At 39.5% G+C, this 19,990-nt stretch overlaps 2 protein-coding genes and 2 long non-coding RNA genes across 4 annotated transcripts in view; 3 read left to right on the top strand and 1 right to left on the bottom strand.

Moving 5' to 3' along the window:
- LOC121575185 overlaps positions 1-19,990 on the top strand; it is a 98,081-nt gene that overhangs the window by 30,582 nt on the left and 47,509 nt on the right. The window lies entirely within an intron of this gene.
- On the bottom strand, positions 652-15,534 carry LOC121575184. Its single transcript, XR_006002303.2, has 3 exons — positions 15,353-15,534; positions 7,101-7,172; positions 652-2,112 (listed from the first exon to the last, which is right to left on the bottom strand). It is a non-coding gene; the product is annotated as an uncharacterized LOC121575184 (long non-coding RNA).
- LOC121575181 (homeobox protein Hox-C6-like) lies at positions 6,299-8,833 on the top strand. The gene is made up of 2 exons (XM_041888131.1): positions 6,299-6,975; positions 7,753-8,833. The coding sequence occupies exons 1-2, from the start codon at positions 6,576-6,578 to the stop codon at positions 8,049-8,051; spliced, it is 699 nt and encodes a 232-aa protein (XP_041744065.1). The 5' UTR covers positions 6,299-6,575; the 3' UTR covers positions 8,052-8,833.
- On the top strand, positions 10,718-13,870 carry LOC121575180 (homeobox protein Hox-C5-like). The gene is made up of 2 exons (XM_041888130.2): positions 10,718-11,371; positions 12,378-13,870. The coding sequence occupies exons 1-2, from the start codon at positions 10,870-10,872 to the stop codon at positions 12,590-12,592; spliced, it is 717 nt and encodes a 238-aa protein (XP_041744064.1). The 5' UTR covers positions 10,718-10,869; the 3' UTR covers positions 12,593-13,870.

Below are 19,990 nucleotides of genomic sequence, written 5' to 3' on the forward strand. Positions count from 1 at the left end.
ACAGCATTCTGCAGTAATACGCCATCCCGTCTGGTTTGGGCTTAGTGGGACTATGATTTGTTTTCCAACAGGACAATGACCCAACACACCTCCAGGTTGTGTAAGGGCTATTTTACCAAGAAGGAGAGTGATGGAGTGCTGCATCAGATGACCTGGCCTCCATAATCCCCCGACCTACACCCAATTTAGATGGTTTGGGATGAGTCGGACCGCAGAGTGAAGGAAAAGCAGCCAACAAGTGCTCAGCATATGTGGGAACTCCTTCAAGACTGTTGGAAATGCATTCCAGGTGAAGCTGGTTGAGAGAATGCCAAGAGTGTGCAAAGCTGTCATCAAGGCAAAGGGTGGCAATTTGAAGAATCTCAAATATAACATATATTTTGATTTGATTAACACTTTTTTGTTTACTACATATGTGTTATTTTATAGTTTTGATGTCTTTAGTACTATTCTACAATGTAGAAAATAGTAAAAATATAGAAAAACCCATGAATGAGCAGGTGTCCAAACTTTTGACTGGTAGTGTACACTAATGAGTATTGTGTATAATGTACGTTGTATACACTAATGTGTATTGTGTTTAATGTGTATAATGTACATACACTACTGAGTATTCTATCAGTACAAGGAAGTTTATTTACACACACTTAATCATCATGGATCACCAAAGCCAAACATTTTATTTAGTTACACATTGGATAGCCTCAGTCAATAACTCATCACAGCAATACAAAATCAAACGTGTTATAGTTTTTGTCATGCACAGCAAATAAGCAGTGGAATGTGGCAATACCCTACCAATTCAGGGCCAAACCTCTTTTCCCACACCTAATAGGCATTACATTCAACACTGCCATCTAGTGTTCAATCACAGCAGCTCACAATCCTGTCACTGCCAATATACTGTGTGATCCATACTGTGAGTACATGTGGCGTAGGCCTAAGGCCTATTGTCAATAGTGTGTGTCCAGTCACGTTGGTTATATCTAATTAGATGTTGACTATGACACAATATTGGACAAAAGAATAACATCATGTTGTTTGCATAGCCCACAGTAAGCTGCATGAAGTGTTGTTTGCACTGCTCCCTATATACCCTGTGTGGAATAGTTTGGGCCGGCTCTAGACGTTTGGGGGCCCTAAGCAAGATTTGGTTGTGGGGTCGGGGCCCCCTAGCGACCGGGGCCTTAAGCGACCACTTATGTCGCTTATACCTGGAACCGGCCCTGGGAATAGTAGGGCCTATTGTAAAGATTCACCTTAGGGACCTACGCATTTGCAACAGCTAATGGGGATCCTAATAAAATAACAAAATATGACACATGGCAAAAACCTTGTGACTACAATGCAGCAAAGATCAACCCAATGGCTTTACCATACTAAATTGCCATTCCTCGCCAGCATTAAGGGCTGCAGACTTATTCCTATTAAATAATAATAATAAGTATTATTATTATTATTATTATTATTATTATTATAGCTTCTGTTGTTGCTGCTTTCCCAGTTCATTTTTACTACAATGAGAGCCAGGTGCCGCTTGGCTTTGTTTGGGATTTACCTTGCCTGTAATTATTACCAAGAAGGAAAGACCACAATTTATTACCCCTTTAAATACCTCCCATGTAAAACGAGTGGGCTGCAGTCCATTACCTACAAGATATGGAGTTTTGTCGTTTGCCAAGAAATGGGTCAAATAGCTGCAGCATATGACCCTAACCCTGACCTGAGATAGGCGCTCAACTCACATTTTCCCGTAAATCGTGGATTGTCAGAGAAAGATATTTGCGTAAATTCGGGTTGAGCGCGCAGATGTCCTGTTAACTAGTCATCCAAAAACATTTGTCTTGTGCTAACCACACACAAAGTTTGCCATGACAAACTTGTCCCTTAACGACTATCTATTTGGCCTCAATAAATTCGGAACAGTATAATTTAAGAAAATGTACTTCTATTTCCTCTGCCATTTCCTTCACAATATTGTGCGGGACGAATGTCCACAGATTTGTTGTTATTTTGACAGAGGATTGCAGCAGATCCTTTTTATTGTTCCAGTTCTTGGGCCTCCTGGAGTTTATCCAAGGACACATGCGTTCAGATTATTCTTCCGCAGAGCTGCAGAGAGGGAGAAAAAACGTAAGTGAGGGGGTGTAAGGTTATTAAATGTTATGGCCTCATAGTCAACAAATGAGGAAACTTTGTAGGCCTGCCTATAAGGGAGAATCTATCATCACAAAACGCTTGGCATGCATGCCTGGCCTTTACCAGATTTCATCATACACAACAAATGTGTAGGCCTATAGCCTACTTGTAAATATATTACAGCAGGCTATCCTAAACATTATACTCAAGAAGAAAAAAAGACAACATTAAGACTAAATATTTATTCGAGTCAACAAATTTCATGTCAGAATAAAATGATGGGCATCTAGATAGGTAGGCTAATATTTGGCTGACACCCAAAACGCTGCACCAAAAATGCAAGGCCTAGAAAGGTTGTTTTCATAGCAGTTTATTGTTCATTTATTGTGCTGTAAAAGCAGGGTGCTATTGACAATGCGCTCGACTTCTCACCTTCACATGGCACCTAATCAGGAAATTGGTAAAAAACAGTTTTAGAGAAGGGCAACTCCACCCCTCATAGGGTAAAGACACTTTTTAAACCTTTATATTTACAAGAGTAGGCCTTCAATACGTTGCTTTATTTGGGGATACAATTCGTTGAAAATACAAAAATGTATGGTTCAAAGTATTTAGATATTATTGGGAGATATCAATTGTAAATCGCATGTGTAGGCCTGCATCTCTTTGGTAGGCTATTGGTCCTAAAATGCAGATGGCTTATGATATCCCGTCTGCTATTGTGCTTTATTAAACTGTTTTAAATAATCAGAATAAGTATGTTATTTAATAATCATAATAATAATAGCATAATAATAATAATAATAATAATTTATTTCAAAGACTTATGGTTAGGGTTGTTTTGCTTATGCAAGAAAGATAATGTTGTAATTTAGCGACTATTTCAGCATTACACCAGTAATAGCCTATTGAATATAACGTAGCCTATAACCCTGAAATCATAATTGTTATTATCAGTGTAGTCTAGTTATTTACTTACCTATCCTATTTGTGCTACTGGCACACAAGACAGAGTTAGAGTTGCAATACTTTGTTTTTAGAATGGGAAGATTGTGCTACTCTTGTATACCTCTAAGGCTGAGTTAGACTTGCTGTATCTGCGAATAATAACGTAGCACAGAACACAATTCTATTATTTTCAGGACAACAATTGGAGGCTTATTTTTGTCTGATTCGTTTTTTGTCTGGTTCAAATGGTAGGCTATACCTCCAGACCTCCAAAGGATATAAGTGACCAGCTGTTTTTTCCGTGCAAATGCCAGACTGTCTTCCACAAAGGGTGCAATAAAACACTTCCCCATACACTTCCACTTCCATAGTACAATAAAACCGCTCTCTACCTCTCCCCCAAACCAATTCACGTTTCCTTCACAGAAAACGGATCAACAACATAGGCCTATGTTTAACGCGAGGTATAGAGCGGAGGGGGGGGTCAAAGTTAATACATGTATTCATTATCTTAAGAGTTGCATGATAAACCTGGCTTACAGAGGTCAAATGTCCATATGAACTACTTCTCTATTCAATTCAGAGAAAGGATGTAGCTCAGTTGGTAGAGCATGGCGTTTGCAACGCCAGGGTTGTGGGTTCGATTCCCACGGGGGGGCAGTATTAAAAACATGTATGCATTCACTAACTGTAAGTCGCTCTGGATAAGAGCGTCTGCTAAATGACGTAAAATGTAAAGGCTCACCGATAGCATTCCAACTGCTGCGTTCGTCATATGGCCCACATTAAAGTAATAGCCTTTTAAAGGCATTCGGATGTAGAGATCAAAGGATGTTTGGGGAACACCACGTTTGTATCCGACAACTTCTGTCAGACCCGTGAGCTCATTAGTTCGATTAAACTGAGTGCGGAACTTTAATTTGGAAGGCCGAGTAGGATTGATTAGGCTATGTGGATATCAATCGAATTCATCAAACCTGTCATAAAAGTCCGTATTATCTTTCCCATGTTATTCCAAAAAGAAAAGATAGCCTACTACTAATGGCTTGTCATTCAAATCTAACTTTAGATAGGCTATATTGTTTATATGGAAGTCTAATAATCTGAGTTTAACGCCACAGACACATTTGAAATATTTTTGGGGTGGATATTTTAAAAGCAGGATGTTCGCTATATTTTCTTCTTTCATCGTTTATTTTATATTGCATTGTCCTGCAATAGGCCTGTACCGACAATTATTAATATTTTCCATCTCACTGGCTTAGCTATTTCATCAACGAATTATCAACTATTACAGTTACAACCCTCACTGCAGTATAGGTTACTGTAGTTTAATAAACTTTGCTCTCTTGCTGTTTAAGCCTTTTGGCCTTGTTTGTAATAGGTCTAACATAATTTTGTGGTTTTGTCCATTATGTTTTTTTTTTAAGGCACCGCTTGACTATCCAGTGTCTTCAATTTAAGTTTATTCTCTTTCCATGCGGTAACGCTAAAGCCTTCCATTCACTAGTGCAGTTAATTTCTTTGTTGGGCGAGGATTTCCCACACCCGGATACACACAGTGCATGCAGTAGAGGAGTGTTATAGGCGGTAGACTGGAAGCTGTCATTTGTCTGGTTTTATGACTTCTGCGGCTTACACGGGCGTTAAAGACATTTTTTCGATGTAAAACTGCAATAAACCCCCACTCTTTTTGCCCAAAGAATTCCCACTGAACAAAGGGGCAACGCGCCAAAAAGCCTCTTGTCCCAATATAAGACTTTCCTTACCTCTTCGAATAAATTTGTCGAATTTCGTGCACCAGCTCTAATCTAATTATTGTCAAAAGTTGCTGTAGGCTATAGCCTATAGCAGGCAACGTCATATGCTATCAAATGTAGCCTAGACCTGTCTTTTTGATGGAGAAGCCTCAAAAGATGTTGGCATATCCTTACATGCCCGACTATCCACCACAACGCAATTTCAGGAAAAATAAAACTCCATTCATAACTCCTATCGTGACATAAGTAACAGTGAGCCCATTGCATGGCAAACTATTTCGTGTCATTCCAGCTCTAATGAGAAATTAGGTGTGTGTGTGTGTGTGTGTGTGTGTATATATGTGTGTGTGTGCGAGTGCGTGTGCGTGTGTGTGTGTGTGTGTGTGTGTGTGTGTGTGTGTGTGTGTGTGTGTCAAAGCGCACGCTCTTGTGTTCAGTTTTCCTGTCAGCCTCTAGCCTTCAAAACAAGCCTGTGTTAGGACTTGTTTTATGTCAAACTGAATGAACTCAATACGTACTATTTGGATTTTATATCAAAAGATTAGATAACTGTGTTATGGCCCTTCCTATTATCGAATACATAAATATTCAGTCCATTCATGTAAGTCTAAAGCCTATAGCAACGTTGCTATTATGAACTATATAATTCAATGTCACCCAAACACGTTTTCTAGACTCTATTTGAACAATTGGATTAATCCCCTTTGTTTAACATAAATAATGCTTTTTAATCAGTTTATAAACTATGTATCTCACACCGAGGAAAAATATATTCATCGATTTAAGAGGGCAGTATTGTGAAGATTTTTCTAACTGAATAATTCGATCACTGTATTGCAGTTGCGGAGTCTAATCTTATTTTCTCGACCCGAGAGGCTTGAAAACATAACTCTCCGTCGTCTCTAAGGTCCATTTTTTTTTTAATGACAAGAGACTGAACTCAAGTCAAATCATTGAAATAGAGCATGCTTGTCTAGCGTTGGCATCTATTTCTCTCAATAATTAAATTCTACATTTAGGCTAATTGATTAATGTAAATGTTTATGGCCTATCTGATTAAGTTCATCCAATGCATCTTCTTTATACCTTTATGAGCATTAGCGTTATTATTTTTTGCTTTAATATAGTATAGGCTACTGTGCAACAAATAATATGTGTTGCGGAAGCAGATTGGCAAGTAGGTGGCTAGTTTGTGCGTGCACGTGCGCGCTCGCGTGCGTGTGTTTATTTACTTTTTAAAATTGTATTTCACCTTTATTTAACCAGGTAAGCCAGTGTGTGTAAATGCTCCCTATGTATGTAGTTTGTGTTTGTGTATGTGCGCACGCATATGACAATGTATTAGCTTGCGATGGCGTGTGTGTGTACATGCGCATATGTGAGAGTAGTTTCAACCAAGGATTTTAAAAAATGAAGTAACGTTTTTTTCTCCCTCAGACCCTCTACTCCTTGCTTTTTATTGGAGGAAATTTGGTCAGCTGACATTGTCATCTTGTCCATCCTAGAGTGAGGCTTTAGCAACAACATTCGGCTTTGTGCCTTGTGTCTTTATTGGCGTACAGAAATACATAATAAAGAAATCATACAGCGTGCCGGTATTAAAAGATAGACAGAGAGAGAAAAAAAGAGACTCACTTAGTGTGAGAGAGGGAGAATAGAGAGAGAGAGAGGTGAGATTGAAAGGGAGGGAGGGAAAGAGAAAGAGGGAGCAAGGGAGAGAGGGAAGGTATGAATTCGTATTTCGCAAACCCGTCGCTCTCATGCCATTTAGCTGGTGGTCAAGAGGTTTTACCTAACGTGGCCCTAAACTCAACTACCTACGACGCTGTTCGACACTTCTCATCCTACGGAGCCGCTGTGGCCCAAAACCGGATATATTCCTCGCCTTTCTATTCGCCCCAAGACAACGTCGTGTTCGGCTCGAGCAGGGGACCGTACGAGTATGGATCCAACGTGTTTTACCAAGACAAGGACGTGCTGCCCAGCTGTAGGCAGAGCAGTTTGGGACAAGGTGCACAAACCTCGCTCGCGCAGGATTACCCGTCTGATCAGGGCATGAACGGCTCGCAGGAACAGAAGGGGAACATTCAGATCTTCCCGTGGATGCAGCGGATGAACTCTCATAGCGGTGAGTATTATAAACTCCTAGAGATAAATTAAACGAGTTGGCCCGTTTTACGACTAGGGAAGCTACTTTTTATCACCCCATAAACCATTATACTACAGCAGCACCCTGTCGCCGGCAATAAATACCTTTTATCTTCGTAGGAAATCCCTTTTGGCCAAACTATGCGCTCTTCTCCGTCACAGTCCATCCCTATTTCCCTTAAAACAAAAGAGTTTATAGCATTTAAGTTCATATTTTTGTGACCCATAGCAGAGTTCACGGAATTTTAAGACGAGTATCATCTCTTCAAATATTACTCAGTGGACTGGGTTCCTCTGATAGCGAAAGTGTGTGTGTGTGTGTGTTGCGTCAGTATGTAGGCTACCACCACTGTTGTTTATTTAGATAATTGCAAAACATAAGCTAGCATGTAAAACCGGACACGATAAGGCTATATCATAGACTGCGAATGATTGTGAATGTTGGCCTATATCGATTATTTCCGTGGGTTTTTGTGATTGTGTGTGTTTGGATAGTGCAGGGTTTGCCCAACTCGGTCCTCGGGACCCCAAGGTGTGCACGTTTTGGGTTTTGCCTAGCACTATACAAATAATCAACTAATCATGAAGCTTTGGTAATTTGAATCAGCTGTGTAGTGTCAGGGGAAAAAACCAAAACGTGCACCCCTTGGGGTCCCGAGGACCGAGTTTGAGAAACGCTGGGGTAGTGACATTGCATATAGCTTACTTAAAAATATATTTTCTGATTATGCTAATTTAAATTGTGTTTTCCACTCAGGAGTTGGATACGGTTCTGACAGACGAAGAGGCCGCCAAATTTACTCCCGGTACCAAACTCTAGAACTCGAAAAGGAATTCCATTTCAACCGCTACCTGACGAGACGCAGACGTATCGAAATCGCCAATGCACTCTGTCTCACGGAACGTCAGATAAAAATCTGGTTCCAGAATCGCCGGATGAAATGGAAAAAGGAAAGCAATCTAACTTCGACTTTCACCGAAAGTGGTTCGGCAGGGGCGAGTCAAGACACAGGTAAAGAGGACACAGAAGAGGCGACAGAAGAGAAGAAAGAATGAACAACTTCCTAACTTACTATATGCATCAATCCGCCGTGATGTGAGGAAAACTTAACTACCTATCAAGTAGCCTACCTATCAACTATTGTTTGGCACAATAAAGAAACTAGTGTATTCAAAGATGTGGCTGCGTTAAATGCAATGTGGACGCTACATATCTTCAGACATCAATGTTTGCCTTTTTCATTTCATTCTGTATTGGATATGAACATTTCACCTTGACCACAGAATTTATTTCCTTACCTGACATTCCCTTATATGCCCAAACTGTGTGTAACGCGAAGACATTCATCATTATATTTTCTTAAATGCTGTTTGACAGCAATGAACAACAGTGGTTCTCAGATGTCTATACACCTATGACGAATTTGTTGGCAATATGTTTTACAAAAGTAATTGTCATAACAATATGTGAAGGAAGGTATAAGCGTTACATCCGCTTGAGTAACCCATTGATGTTTTTTTTAGTTTTGTTGTACGAAAAAACTATATGCTGAATAATAAGGACTCACACTACCTAAATTGTTGATATGTTTGTAAATATATGTATATCTATATTACACGTCTTAGTCCTGTGAGAGCATTCGTCCGCATCCCGCAGCTTTTTTGTAGTATCTAGCTTACTTTATTTATGTTTAGATATGTACCAGTAGGCTAGCCTACAGAGAGCATGTGGTCAAATCATAACTGACCGATGTGGCTTTAATTGTAGTGTTAGATGAAAATCCAAAATAAAACAATAACAGTGATGTAGGCTATGAAATTCACGTCAAGTCATATTTAATAAAACTGTTAATAAAAAAGTTGTCGTCCATGTTTTTGCGCCCATCATACCAAGTTAGTCTCGTTGTCAATTATAGCCCTCCATGCAGTTAAAATGTGTACACTATCATTGTTCACGTTTTTTATTTGTCATATAACAGACCCAAAGCCAGCCACCCTATCTATATAATGGTTCTTCCACGTTATTTTGTGAATTCAAAGCTTCGCCACTTAAAGAAAGGAGGAGAAAGCCTGGTGGTTTGAGTTATAGTTTTTTTTATATTTGTCAGTGGCTCTGTGTGGTATAGGCTTTCACCGAGATGTTAAAGCAATATAAATTGGCACACTATTTTTGTGAAAGCAATGCAGTGAAGTCTTTGAATAGTCACTTCAAATAGCTACAGAAATATTGGAAAATGTGGATGGGGAGAGTAGAGGAAAAGCAAATCACACAATTCGATATAAAGTCACTGTCTGAGAGGCCTGTCTAATTGCTAAGTCTAAATAAACTTCCATTTCAGCTTACACAGTATGATTTAAAGTTTTCATACGTGTTATTAAGTAGGCCTTCTTTTTAGAAAACGTGTCCAGTCGGGTCACGTGTCACACACAAGCCAATTCAAACCATTGCCAGGAGATGTTGCAGTTGTTTAGATGACATTCTGTTTGCCCTTTACCTTTTCAGATAAATCAATTATGCAACTTGAATAGAGATAACTTAGGGTTACTGTTATTATTATCACCATTATCATCAACGTTGGCATTATCATTCTAAGTAGGCTATCAGTAGTTGTAGGCTATACAATTACGCACAATTACTCACGTCGATTTCGAATTCTGGCATACCTGCCTTATCGAGAAAATTGTTCCTAGTGATCATTCAAGCCATTTAGAAAACAATTCCAGATAGGCCTAAAATACTATATAAAACATATAGTGAAAAAATTAGAATTTACAGAATAGCGACCCAAACAAGTAGACTGTTCTCATGCATTGCTATTACGGTGACTGAATATCAGCTGGCCAAAGTGATATGCCATAGCAATTTATTGTTTAGCCCATTATTATTATTATTATTATTATTATTATTATTATTATTATTATTATTATTATTATTACTGTCATTGTCATTGTCATTATTGTTATTACATATTATTATTATCAGTTTATTGTGAAAAACAATGAAAGAAATCCTACTGACAACCCACTTGGCACACACTGGTTGAATCAACGTTGTTTCCAAGTTGAACTAACGTGGAATAGACGTTGAATTTATGTCTGTGCCCAGTGGGAATTGCGCGTAAAGCTGTGGTCAGACATTATGTAGCCACTATTGTTGCTGCCTATTATATTGTCTTTAATAGTTTGGAGACCAACTGCCTGCTCTATGCTACACTTTTAAGGATGCTTTTATACCTATAGAGCAATTTTACCATCGGTAGTTATGGTGGTAATCAATTAGTTTGTCTGCAACTGGTTATAACAAACTTTAACATTAGGCCTTCAATGCAGTTCTATCCTATGAGAGAACCATATTCTATGTGCGCGCATGCAGATGCACACAACTTTTGTGTTGTTGTTGCCAGGTAGATTACTACATAGTTTGGGGGGTATGCTTGTGTGTTTTATGCTCTTATCCGTCCCTGGCACCAGGTGACGCTCTCGGCCTTTCGTCCAGCACCGCCAGTGCCCCAACAGGGTCCCCGCTGCCCTGATATCAGGCGTTTCTCCTATTTCCATCAATAACCTCCAAGTGTGATCTAGCCAGATTTATGACTGGCCGATACAAGCACGTGATTCTTTTGAAACATCCCATATTTGGGCAATGGAGAAAAAAATAAAAAATCCCCCACCTATAAATCGTGGTCATTTGTAGGATAAAACCCCATGAACTTCAAAAGAGCTACAAATCAAACGCAATAACAATAACAAACCGTTATAACTGCTATCTGTAGGCCTACATCTTTTATAATTATCGTGTTACATAGAAACTTGAACGCAATAATTGAGTCCATATAAATGCTTCCATTTCGTTTCCTTAGCGTCTTCTCTTGAAATGAGCTCTTACATAGCCAACTCATTGTTTAAGCAAACTCACGAATCGTCAGCCTTCGCTTTGCACAACCATGGCTACGGCTCTAGCCCCGAACTCAACGTGTCCGGCTACTGTGGTTATGGAGGGCATGATCACCGGGGTTCATTCGCATCCCCACCGTCCTCGAGCTCCCTTGGCATGGTAGAGATGAACGCTGGGCTGCATGGCAATCCTGGCGACCTTACGCCACGGCCAGAGTCTTCCACAGGAGACGCTTCCCAGAGACGCCGCATGAACGAGCAGACAAGCGGCCAGGGTTCTCTAAATCTCGGACTGTATTGTCGCAAACCCAAGACTGACTCTGATTTCAGCGAAATCTGCAAGACTCAAACAGGCGAGATCAAAGTCGGAACTTTGCAACCCGTCCAGCCAGTAAGACAAGGCAACCATTCGACTCAGCCACAAACCAGCGAACCGCAACCACAAATATATCCCTGGATGACTAAACTACACATGGGTCACGGTAAAGTTTCATGTATCTCTTTTCTTTATTTTGAACAAAAGGGAGAGTTTCTTTCGCTCACCCGCTCTCCTCCATGTGTGTCTCTTTTTTTACCCTCCTGAGTCCATTCACAGTTTTTCTTTCTTGAGTTTTATAGGCTGTATTCGGAAATAATAAAACTCGCAGTCGTAAATTTTATGACAAAGTCATCAATTGCTCGTAAAACTGTCCTGTTACACGGAAGAAGCGATCTGCGCCCAAATTTATGACAGGGTAATTGGATAAGGGAGACACAAGTCCCTGCAAAATCTCAACAAACAATGTTTGCATTCTACTTTATTTAGAACCAAAACAAGATAGTATGATAAGTATGCCTATGATGCTTATTTTGAGGAGAGATGAAGGGTGAGATTGTGGATTTCACTGTGCATTTTAACTGAACGTAGAATTATTTTTTTTATAGGCTACTTACTTGCCATGGCAACTTATTTTGTGTTATATAACAGCATGTAGCCTACTTTAGAGGGACAAAGGATATTTCTGTAACTGTAACGACCCTTCTTGTTTAAGTTGTAGTTATAATAATAATGATTATTATAATAACAAGAATATTATTAGTAATAGGCATACTAGTAATACAATCATTGAGTGAACCCGAATGGACAATATATATATATATATATATATATATATTATTATTATTATTTTTTTTTTATTATTATTATTTTTTTTGGGGGGGTGGTAACTCAAGCAGCTTCACATTGATTACCATATATCCAGCCATCCAGCTATCCTCATATAGGCTACATTAATTCAGCCATACAGTAACTTTGACATTTTAAAGTCATCTTTTAACATGAGGATATAGTCACAGAAGAGGCTGTGTTTTGCTATTCATTCTTATTAATTGATGTGCTACAAGTCATTGCATGTCCATTGACAAGTTAAGGCATATTTTAAGTGATAATGTTGAGACTGTTTCTATGAATTGCGGTCCCAGATTATTTTTCTCTCAATTACACTCCAGAGGCTGATGGTAAAAGGTCAAGGACGAGTTACACACGCTACCAAACTCTGGAGTTGGAGAAAGAGTTCCATTTCAACCGGTATCTGACGCGTCGTAGGCGCATCGAGATCGCCCATACTCTCTGTCTGAACGAGAGGCAGATCAAAATCTGGTTCCAGAACCGCCGAATGAAGTGGAAGAAGGATGCAAAGCTTAAAATGAAAGAGTCTATCTAAAACATGGAGCCATTTTCAAACGTTATCAACGTTCCTTTGAGATGACATTAAAAGACTTTCAGCTCCACCCGTGTTTCCAAACAGTGACTTTTGGGATACGATGTTTCAGTGTGATGATAAATCCTGAACATTCTTTGATTATGGATCTGATTATGTAATATACCTGTTATTTTGTTTGAATATTGTATTGTTTTATTTTCTATCTTTGAATATGTACTTGTTCAGCAGAGTCTTATATAACTTGTGAGAATGGAAACGCTTGAAATATATTAATTAGCGAAAAGGCTACTATTAACAATTGTAACATTTCATCACTTCCCCTTTTTTAACTTAAATTATTTTGAAGTTGAACGTTTTATTGTTATTATCGTATTACTACTGTACTATCACCATTGTTTTCTTCGTGAGAGTTGCCTATTATTTCTATATTTTAAAAAAAGGTACATTCCTTGTAGTTTATCTTCAAACTTCAAACTATTTTCTGTTTGTGTTTCTTATCAGCCCCGTTTAAACAACCTGGGATCTTAAGATGTAACATAGACACATTTTAGTAAATTGCGAGGGCTATATCATTCTGTGATTTTATTTAAAATAGTCCACATAAAATGGTTGATTTTGGACGCAGTGTCGTGAGAACAGTGATATACTTAAATCGTACTATACATTTCGTATTTAACGTCTATACTGTGAATGGTTTCCTCATGTGAAAAGGTATATTGTATTAGGCTACATAACTTGCCAGTATAGGCAGGGGGTTCATATTTGGGGGAAACATAATATTTGACCTGATTGTTGACTAAGATCTGACTCAATGTGCCAAGTATGATCATGGGATTAGTTTTTTAACCTCAGCATTACATTTGTTACAAATCATTCTTAATTATTTAGAATATTGTGTAAAACACAAAAAATGCATGTAGTGTCAGTGTTCTGGTCATCTTACATTTCCTGCCAATTTCACATTACTTGGGAACATGTAGACAACCTGTAACCTAGAATTTATGTAGGCCTAATGTGTAAATTATGTTCACTTCAATAATGATTAATTATTAATTTGCCCAATGTTTGAAAGTGAAGAACACAGACATGGTATTATTTTTCTTCTGAAAACGTATCTATCCAACAAATGTGAGATTTTGGGTTCACATAAAGGTTGTGATGAGGCAGGAGACTCGTGTCCACAATGAGTAGCTAACAATTAAACAATTTCCTCGTTTCCGGCGGCTGCCACAAAGCACAAAAGTGTCACAACTTTTTTTCATATGCTACACGGTTATAATTCCTCACAGAGAAAACGTTGAAGGCCTTGTAGGTAAAACAAATTAACATATTACATTTAACATATTCTTGACCAATTTTCTTTTCACTTTGTGGAAATAATAATAATCTATTGATTGGTAGAATGGAGGATGATCCTCTGGAACGAAATGCACTTGAATTATTGGATTGCCTATATTAACTAGAACAGTTAGCACCATAGTGTAGGGGGTGGGGGGGGGGGGGTGGGGGGGCTACAGCGTCTTATGCGCTTTATATTACCACCATGTCTTTTGAATGTGTCACGGGGAAAACGGGTTGTGGGAAAGTATAATGGTATACTGGAACCTTGTGCGGCTAATTCAGTAGCCGTTTGATAAGCCAACTCCAAGAAGAAGTGGCTGTTTTTTTACTCTTTGGCCCTTAGCAGTTCTCAACGTGCTCGCCGGTTCTCTGTCAGGCTCCACTTCCTTTGTAATTATTTACAGTACAGACGGATGCCTGTAAAACTTTATGGCCCTGACGCGTCATAAAACTTTACAGCTTTTCCTAACACCGCTCAAACAACGACAATTGTTTCCTGTCTAGCGAAACAGATGCACTTTCAAGAAGACTCTGAATACAGGAGAAAACGCTCATTCCATTTGATGTGTCCAATCTGTTCATTTTGCTAAAATAGTAACTTAATCACCCAAGGTTGATGAAATGAATATCATTTCCCCAAGATTTACCAAATGAATACCATTTTCCCAGGGAAAAGTACACTTTTAATCAAAATCACAAGCAGCAGTTGAACTAGAAATACTATATTATTCTCTTACGCTATTTCCAGGAACATTCAACACAATATATAACGTATGTGACAACGTAAAAGCTTTCTATAGTCGTTTTGAATGATGCGCCAACCTTGGACCAGAAACGAGCATTTATAATTTATTTATCAGTTGGCATGAACTCAAAACAGGTCCAAACATGATTTCTTCCTTAATGTCACATGTTGTCCATATCAATGTTTCTGACAGAACTTTTGGATAAAAAACACACATTTATGGAGCCACTTTTGAGGGACTAAAACGTCCCTTTTAAATATCTATCGTTGAAACTGGTGCATCGATCATTTTCAAAACCTCTATTCATAGAGAATTCTGGTTTAGTTTCATTGTTAGGGTCAACTATCTTGTCTGTCTGTAATAGTAGCCTACATTCCTTGCCTCCATGATGTCCTTGGATGTATCCTACACCGGGAGCAGTATGACACCATGTAAAAACCCCTTAGGAGGAACCCCTGGAGCCGTCATCACGCAGCATCAACCTTGCTATCTCAACCATATCAACCCCTCCCCTCCTCATGCCCTTTCACATCTGAAAGAGCCCTTTCCACTAGAGGATAAACTGTTGTCTACCCTGCAGTCTTCTGCGACTTCTTGGTACAGTATTTCCCCAACACTATTTACATGTCAAACCCTGTTCCATGTCAGAGAGAATGAAACAAACATTACTCACCTCTTCAGTATTGTGGTTATAGTTCCCCCAAGAGGTCCTGCGTCTGACATCTCTATCCGGTATGTCAGTTTCAGGGTTAACGCGTAGAGTAGTTTTTTGTTGTTGTATGGAGATAGCCTACTTTTTTGTTTCCGTCTGTCTGTCTTTTTTACTTGTAAACTTTTGGAGGTTGTGTATGCAGAACGGCCTAGGGCGCTGACCCTGAGTGGCTCGCGGGAAACACGTGATGCCATTAAAGTAAATTTTATGGTTTGGAAGAGCTGACAACCCAGCCCCTCGATATATTTACATCATATGTAATCTTAACTGTCGTGAATCGCAGCTGTTGGACGCTCTTATCTGAGTGGACGGAGGGGTATGAAGCGTTTAGTGAGGATTATCTAGCCCACAATGCTCTGCACTCTCATCGTTTGACTCGGGCAAATGGTTCTCAGACGGTGCAGTAAGTTAATAATCTTGTTTATCTTGTTGGTAATGAAATAGACACCTGCCCCTTGTAACATCAGGGAGGTTAATTAATACTGTAATTGTAATGTTAGCCTGAGAAATGCCTTGGTGATCTGGCGCTAATGGTTTTCAATTAGGCTCTTAACATGTTGTCATTTTCTCTCAACTCAGATTACTTTTAAAGGTAGGCTAGTTGCATGTGGTATGGCTGTGATTATGTGGGGGTTAACAGTTCAGTATAGGCTACATGCGTTTCCTTTAGGTCTTTGTAGCGTGTAGCATATCGGAAGCCCCCTGTGTTCTCTTGACGTGTGTGTGGTTGTCCTGAACATGAAACAAAATGGGTTGATTATTAATGAACGAATAATAACTCCTTTAAAAATTATACATGAAAGCAAGGCAATTGTAGGCTATCAACTTCATTTCAAAAGTTAAACAAACGGCAGTCAAGCATCGATCATCATGTCACCAGAATAAGACCATCGATATTTATTGGCAAGGAGCATCAAGATCACAGTGCATTTTCACCACCCTGTAAAGTTCATCATAACTTCATTTCAGATATATTCTAATAAACTGCATGGTTTCCCGAGTCGTAGTGGGAGGACCACACACCATATCATCGCGTGACTCCAAGTTTACTTCGATATGATGGTTATTATTTAAATATTTGAGCATAAAGGTGTTTCCAACGCCATTTCTCGCACAATTAATTTTACCGACAAAAACAGCCAACCATGTCGAATGAACAAATTATTTGTCGATTTTTAAAAATTGTACCGAAACTTCCTGTTTCCATAACAGCTGTCCTGATTTTTGTATTTATAAGGTATGACTTTACTCGCATAAAAACTGTGAATGGAAACGTGGTTTGTGATAGCAATTATTCCATCTCAAAGTTTTTAGCAAGCATAACAGCAGATTGGACCATTAAACCCCGTGATGCCTGCCAGTATCGCAGGCACCCATTCATTCAGTCAACTGGCTTACCTGGTTAAATAAAGGTTAAATACATTTAAAAAATCATTAGATACTCCCGGTCCTGACTGAACACAGGAACAGATTGTGAAAGTCTAGTTTTCCGGCCTTCTGAATTTCCCTTAAAAAGTCCCAGCTAGTTAGGCCTAGTGGTTTCCTTGTGTTTAACCTTAGATGGTGGCTTGCTGTTAGTTCAATAGACAGGTTTTACAAGTGGTGATTTGTTTCATTCTTTGTTTGATGTTTGTTGTGAATAGCTTCCCCCAGAGGCTGTATGGGAGTTTCCATGAGTAGCCTAGCTTAGGCTTCACCAGTAGCCTAGGAAATGTAGACAGGAGCTCATTTCTGAATTAATTGAATATCAACAAAAATGTCAATATTGCTGGAATGAAAATGTTACATGACAGATACAGTCAGGGCCAGAGCCCTATTATGGTTCAGGATATAACGATTGGGTCACGTGATGTCATGTCCGATTGACTGCTCTCGACAGACTGCTGCAATTCTGGCCTCATTAACATAGCATTGGACTGGTACCTCTAATATTCAATGTTATAATGAGTCCTTAAAAAAATACTACAGGCCACACTATACATTTTGATTGATCTTGACTCTAAAAGGAAAAGTTGAGTTTGTTATGAGGTTCCGCAGGGGTGTAATATGGTCATGTTGGGCATGCTTATAGTGTTGTGTAATTGAAGCCTGTTTGATGGTTCGTCAGAGGGTGTATCAGATTTTTTTATAAGCGTCCGGGTTAGTGTTCCGTTCCTTGAAAGCGGCAGCTCTAGCCTTTAGCTCAGTGCGTATGTTGCCTATAATCCATGGCTTCTGGTTGGGATATGTACGGATGGTCACTGTGGGGACGACGTCATCGATGCACTTATTAACGAAGCCAGTGACTGATATGGTAAACTCCTCAATGCCATCGGATGAGTCACGGAACCTATTCCTGTCTGTGCTTGCGAAACAGTCCTGTAGCTTAGCATCCGCTTCATCGGACCACTTCCGTATTGAGGGCGTTACTGGTACTTCCTGTTTGAGTTTTTGCTTGTAAGCAGGAATCAGAAGGATAGAGTTATGGTCAGATATGCCAAATGGAGGGTGAGGGAGAGCTTTGTATGCGTCTCTGGGTGTGGAGGAAAGGTGATCTAGAGTTTTTTCGCCTCTAGTTGCACAGGTGACATGCTGGTAGAAATTAGGTAAGGCGGATTTCAGTTTTCCTGCATTAAAATGACAGGCGACTAGGAGCACCGCCTATGGATGAGCATTTTCTTGTTTACTTATGGCCCTATACAGCTTGTTGAGTGTGGTTTTAGTGCCAGCATCAGTTTGTGGTGGTAAATAGACGGCTACGAAAAATAATAGATGAAAACTCTCTTGGTAAATAGTATGGTCTACAGCTTATCATGAGGTATTCTAATGAGGTGTTCCGTACGACTGTGTGATCACCCTCTCTGTAGCTGATGTGAGTAAACAGGTTAAAGGCACATTACATAAAATGTCATATTCATCATCTCCAGCACCACCCCAACATCAGTGGGGGAAAAAAGTATTTAGTCAGCCACCAATTGTGCAAGTTCTCCCACTTAAAAAGATGAGAGAGGCATGTAATTTTCATCATAGGTACACGTCAACTATGACAGACAAATTGAGGAAATCCAGAAAATCACATTGTAGGATTTTTTATGAATTTATTTGCAAATTATGGTGGAAAATAAGTATTTGGTCACCTACAAACAAGCAAGATTTCTGGCTCTCACAGACCTGTAACTTCTTCTTTAAGAGGCTCCTCTGTCCTCCACTCGTTACCTGTATTAATGGCACCTGTTTTAACTTGTTATCAGTATAAAAGACACCTGTCCACAACCTCAAACAGTCACACTCCAAACTCAACTATGGCCAAGACCAAAGAGTTGTCAAAGGACACCAGAAACAAAATTGTAGACCTGCACCAGGCTGGGAAGACTGAATCTGCAATAGGTAAGCAGCTTGGTTTGAAGAAATCAACTGTGGGAGCAATTATTAGGAAATGGAAGACATACAAGACCACTGATCATCTCCCTCGATCTGGGGCTCCATGCAAGATCTCACCCCGTGGGGTCAAAATGATCACAAGAACGGTGAGCAAAAATCCCAGAACCACACGGGGGGACCTAGTGAATGACCTGCAGAGAGCTGGGACCAAAGTAACAAAGCCTACCATCAGTAACACACTACGCCGCCAGGGACTCAAATCCTGCAGTGCAAGACGTGTCCCCCTGCTCTAGAGGAGATCTGCATGGAGGAATGGGCCAAAATACCAGCAACAGTGTGTGAAAACCTTGTGAAGATTTACAGAAAACGTTTGACCTGTGTCATTGCCAACAAAGGGTATATAACAAAGTATTGAGAAACTTTTGTTATTGACCAAATACTTATTTTCCACCATAATTTGCAAATAAATTCATAAAAAATCCTACAATGTGATTTTCTGGATATTTTTTTCTAATTTTGTCTGTCATAGTTGACGTGTACCTATGATGAAAATTACAGGCCTTTCTCATCTTTTTAAGTGGGAGAACTTGCACAATTGGTGGCTGACTAAATACTTTTTCCCCCACTGTATGTGAAAAGGGCACGTTTCTATGTTTTGTAGTAAAAAAAGATAGAGGAAGATAAGTGTTTCCAATGACATCATCAATCAATTAGTAGACAATTAGTAGGCAATGCCTACTCGTAATTGGTTAAAATCATTTGATGCACACCAATTATCTTTTTTACTACAAAACATAAAAATGTGCCATTTTCACATATGTTGATGTTGTAGTGGTGCTGGAGATGATGAATATTCCCTTTAACATTCACAAGGCCGTAGGGTCAGATGGATCACAAGGACGCGTACTCAGAGCATGTGCTGACCAGCTGGCAAGTGTCTTCACTGACATTTTCAACCTATTCCTGACCCAGACTGTAATACCTACATGTTTCAAGCAGACCACAATAGTCCCTGTGCCCAAGAACGCCAAGGTAACCTGTCTAAATGACTATCGCCCCGTAGCACTCACATCTGTATTCATGAAATGCTTTGAAAGGCTGGTCATCATCCCAGACACCCTGGACCCACTTAATTTGCATACCGCCCCAACAGATCCACAGATGATGCAATCTCTATTGCACTTCACACTGCCCTTTCCCACTTGGACAAAAGGAACACCTACGTGAGAATGCTGATCA

Source organism: Coregonus clupeaformis, chromosome 10, assembly GCF_020615455.1.
Source record: "Coregonus clupeaformis isolate EN_2021a chromosome 10, ASM2061545v1, whole genome shotgun sequence".
NCBI lineage: Eukaryota > Metazoa > Chordata > Actinopteri > Salmoniformes > Salmonidae > Coregonus > Coregonus clupeaformis.

Bases quoted from the DNA above. Each gene is read 5' to 3' on its own strand.
- LOC121575181 (XM_041888131.1), top strand. From the start codon at position 6,576: ATGAATTCGTATTTCGCAAACCCGTCGCTCTCATGCCATTTAGCTGGT. The intron at 6,976-7,752 runs GTGAGTATTATA...TTTTCCACTCAG, and splicing joins GCGGATGAACTCTCATAGCG to GAGTTGGATACGGTTCTGAC.
- LOC121575180 (XM_041888130.2), top strand. From the start codon at position 10,870: ATGAGCTCTTACATAGCCAACTCATTGTTTAAGCAAACTCACGAATCG. The intron at 11,372-12,377 runs GTAAAGTTTCAT...ATTACACTCCAG, and splicing joins TAAACTACACATGGGTCACG to AGGCTGATGGTAAAAGGTCA.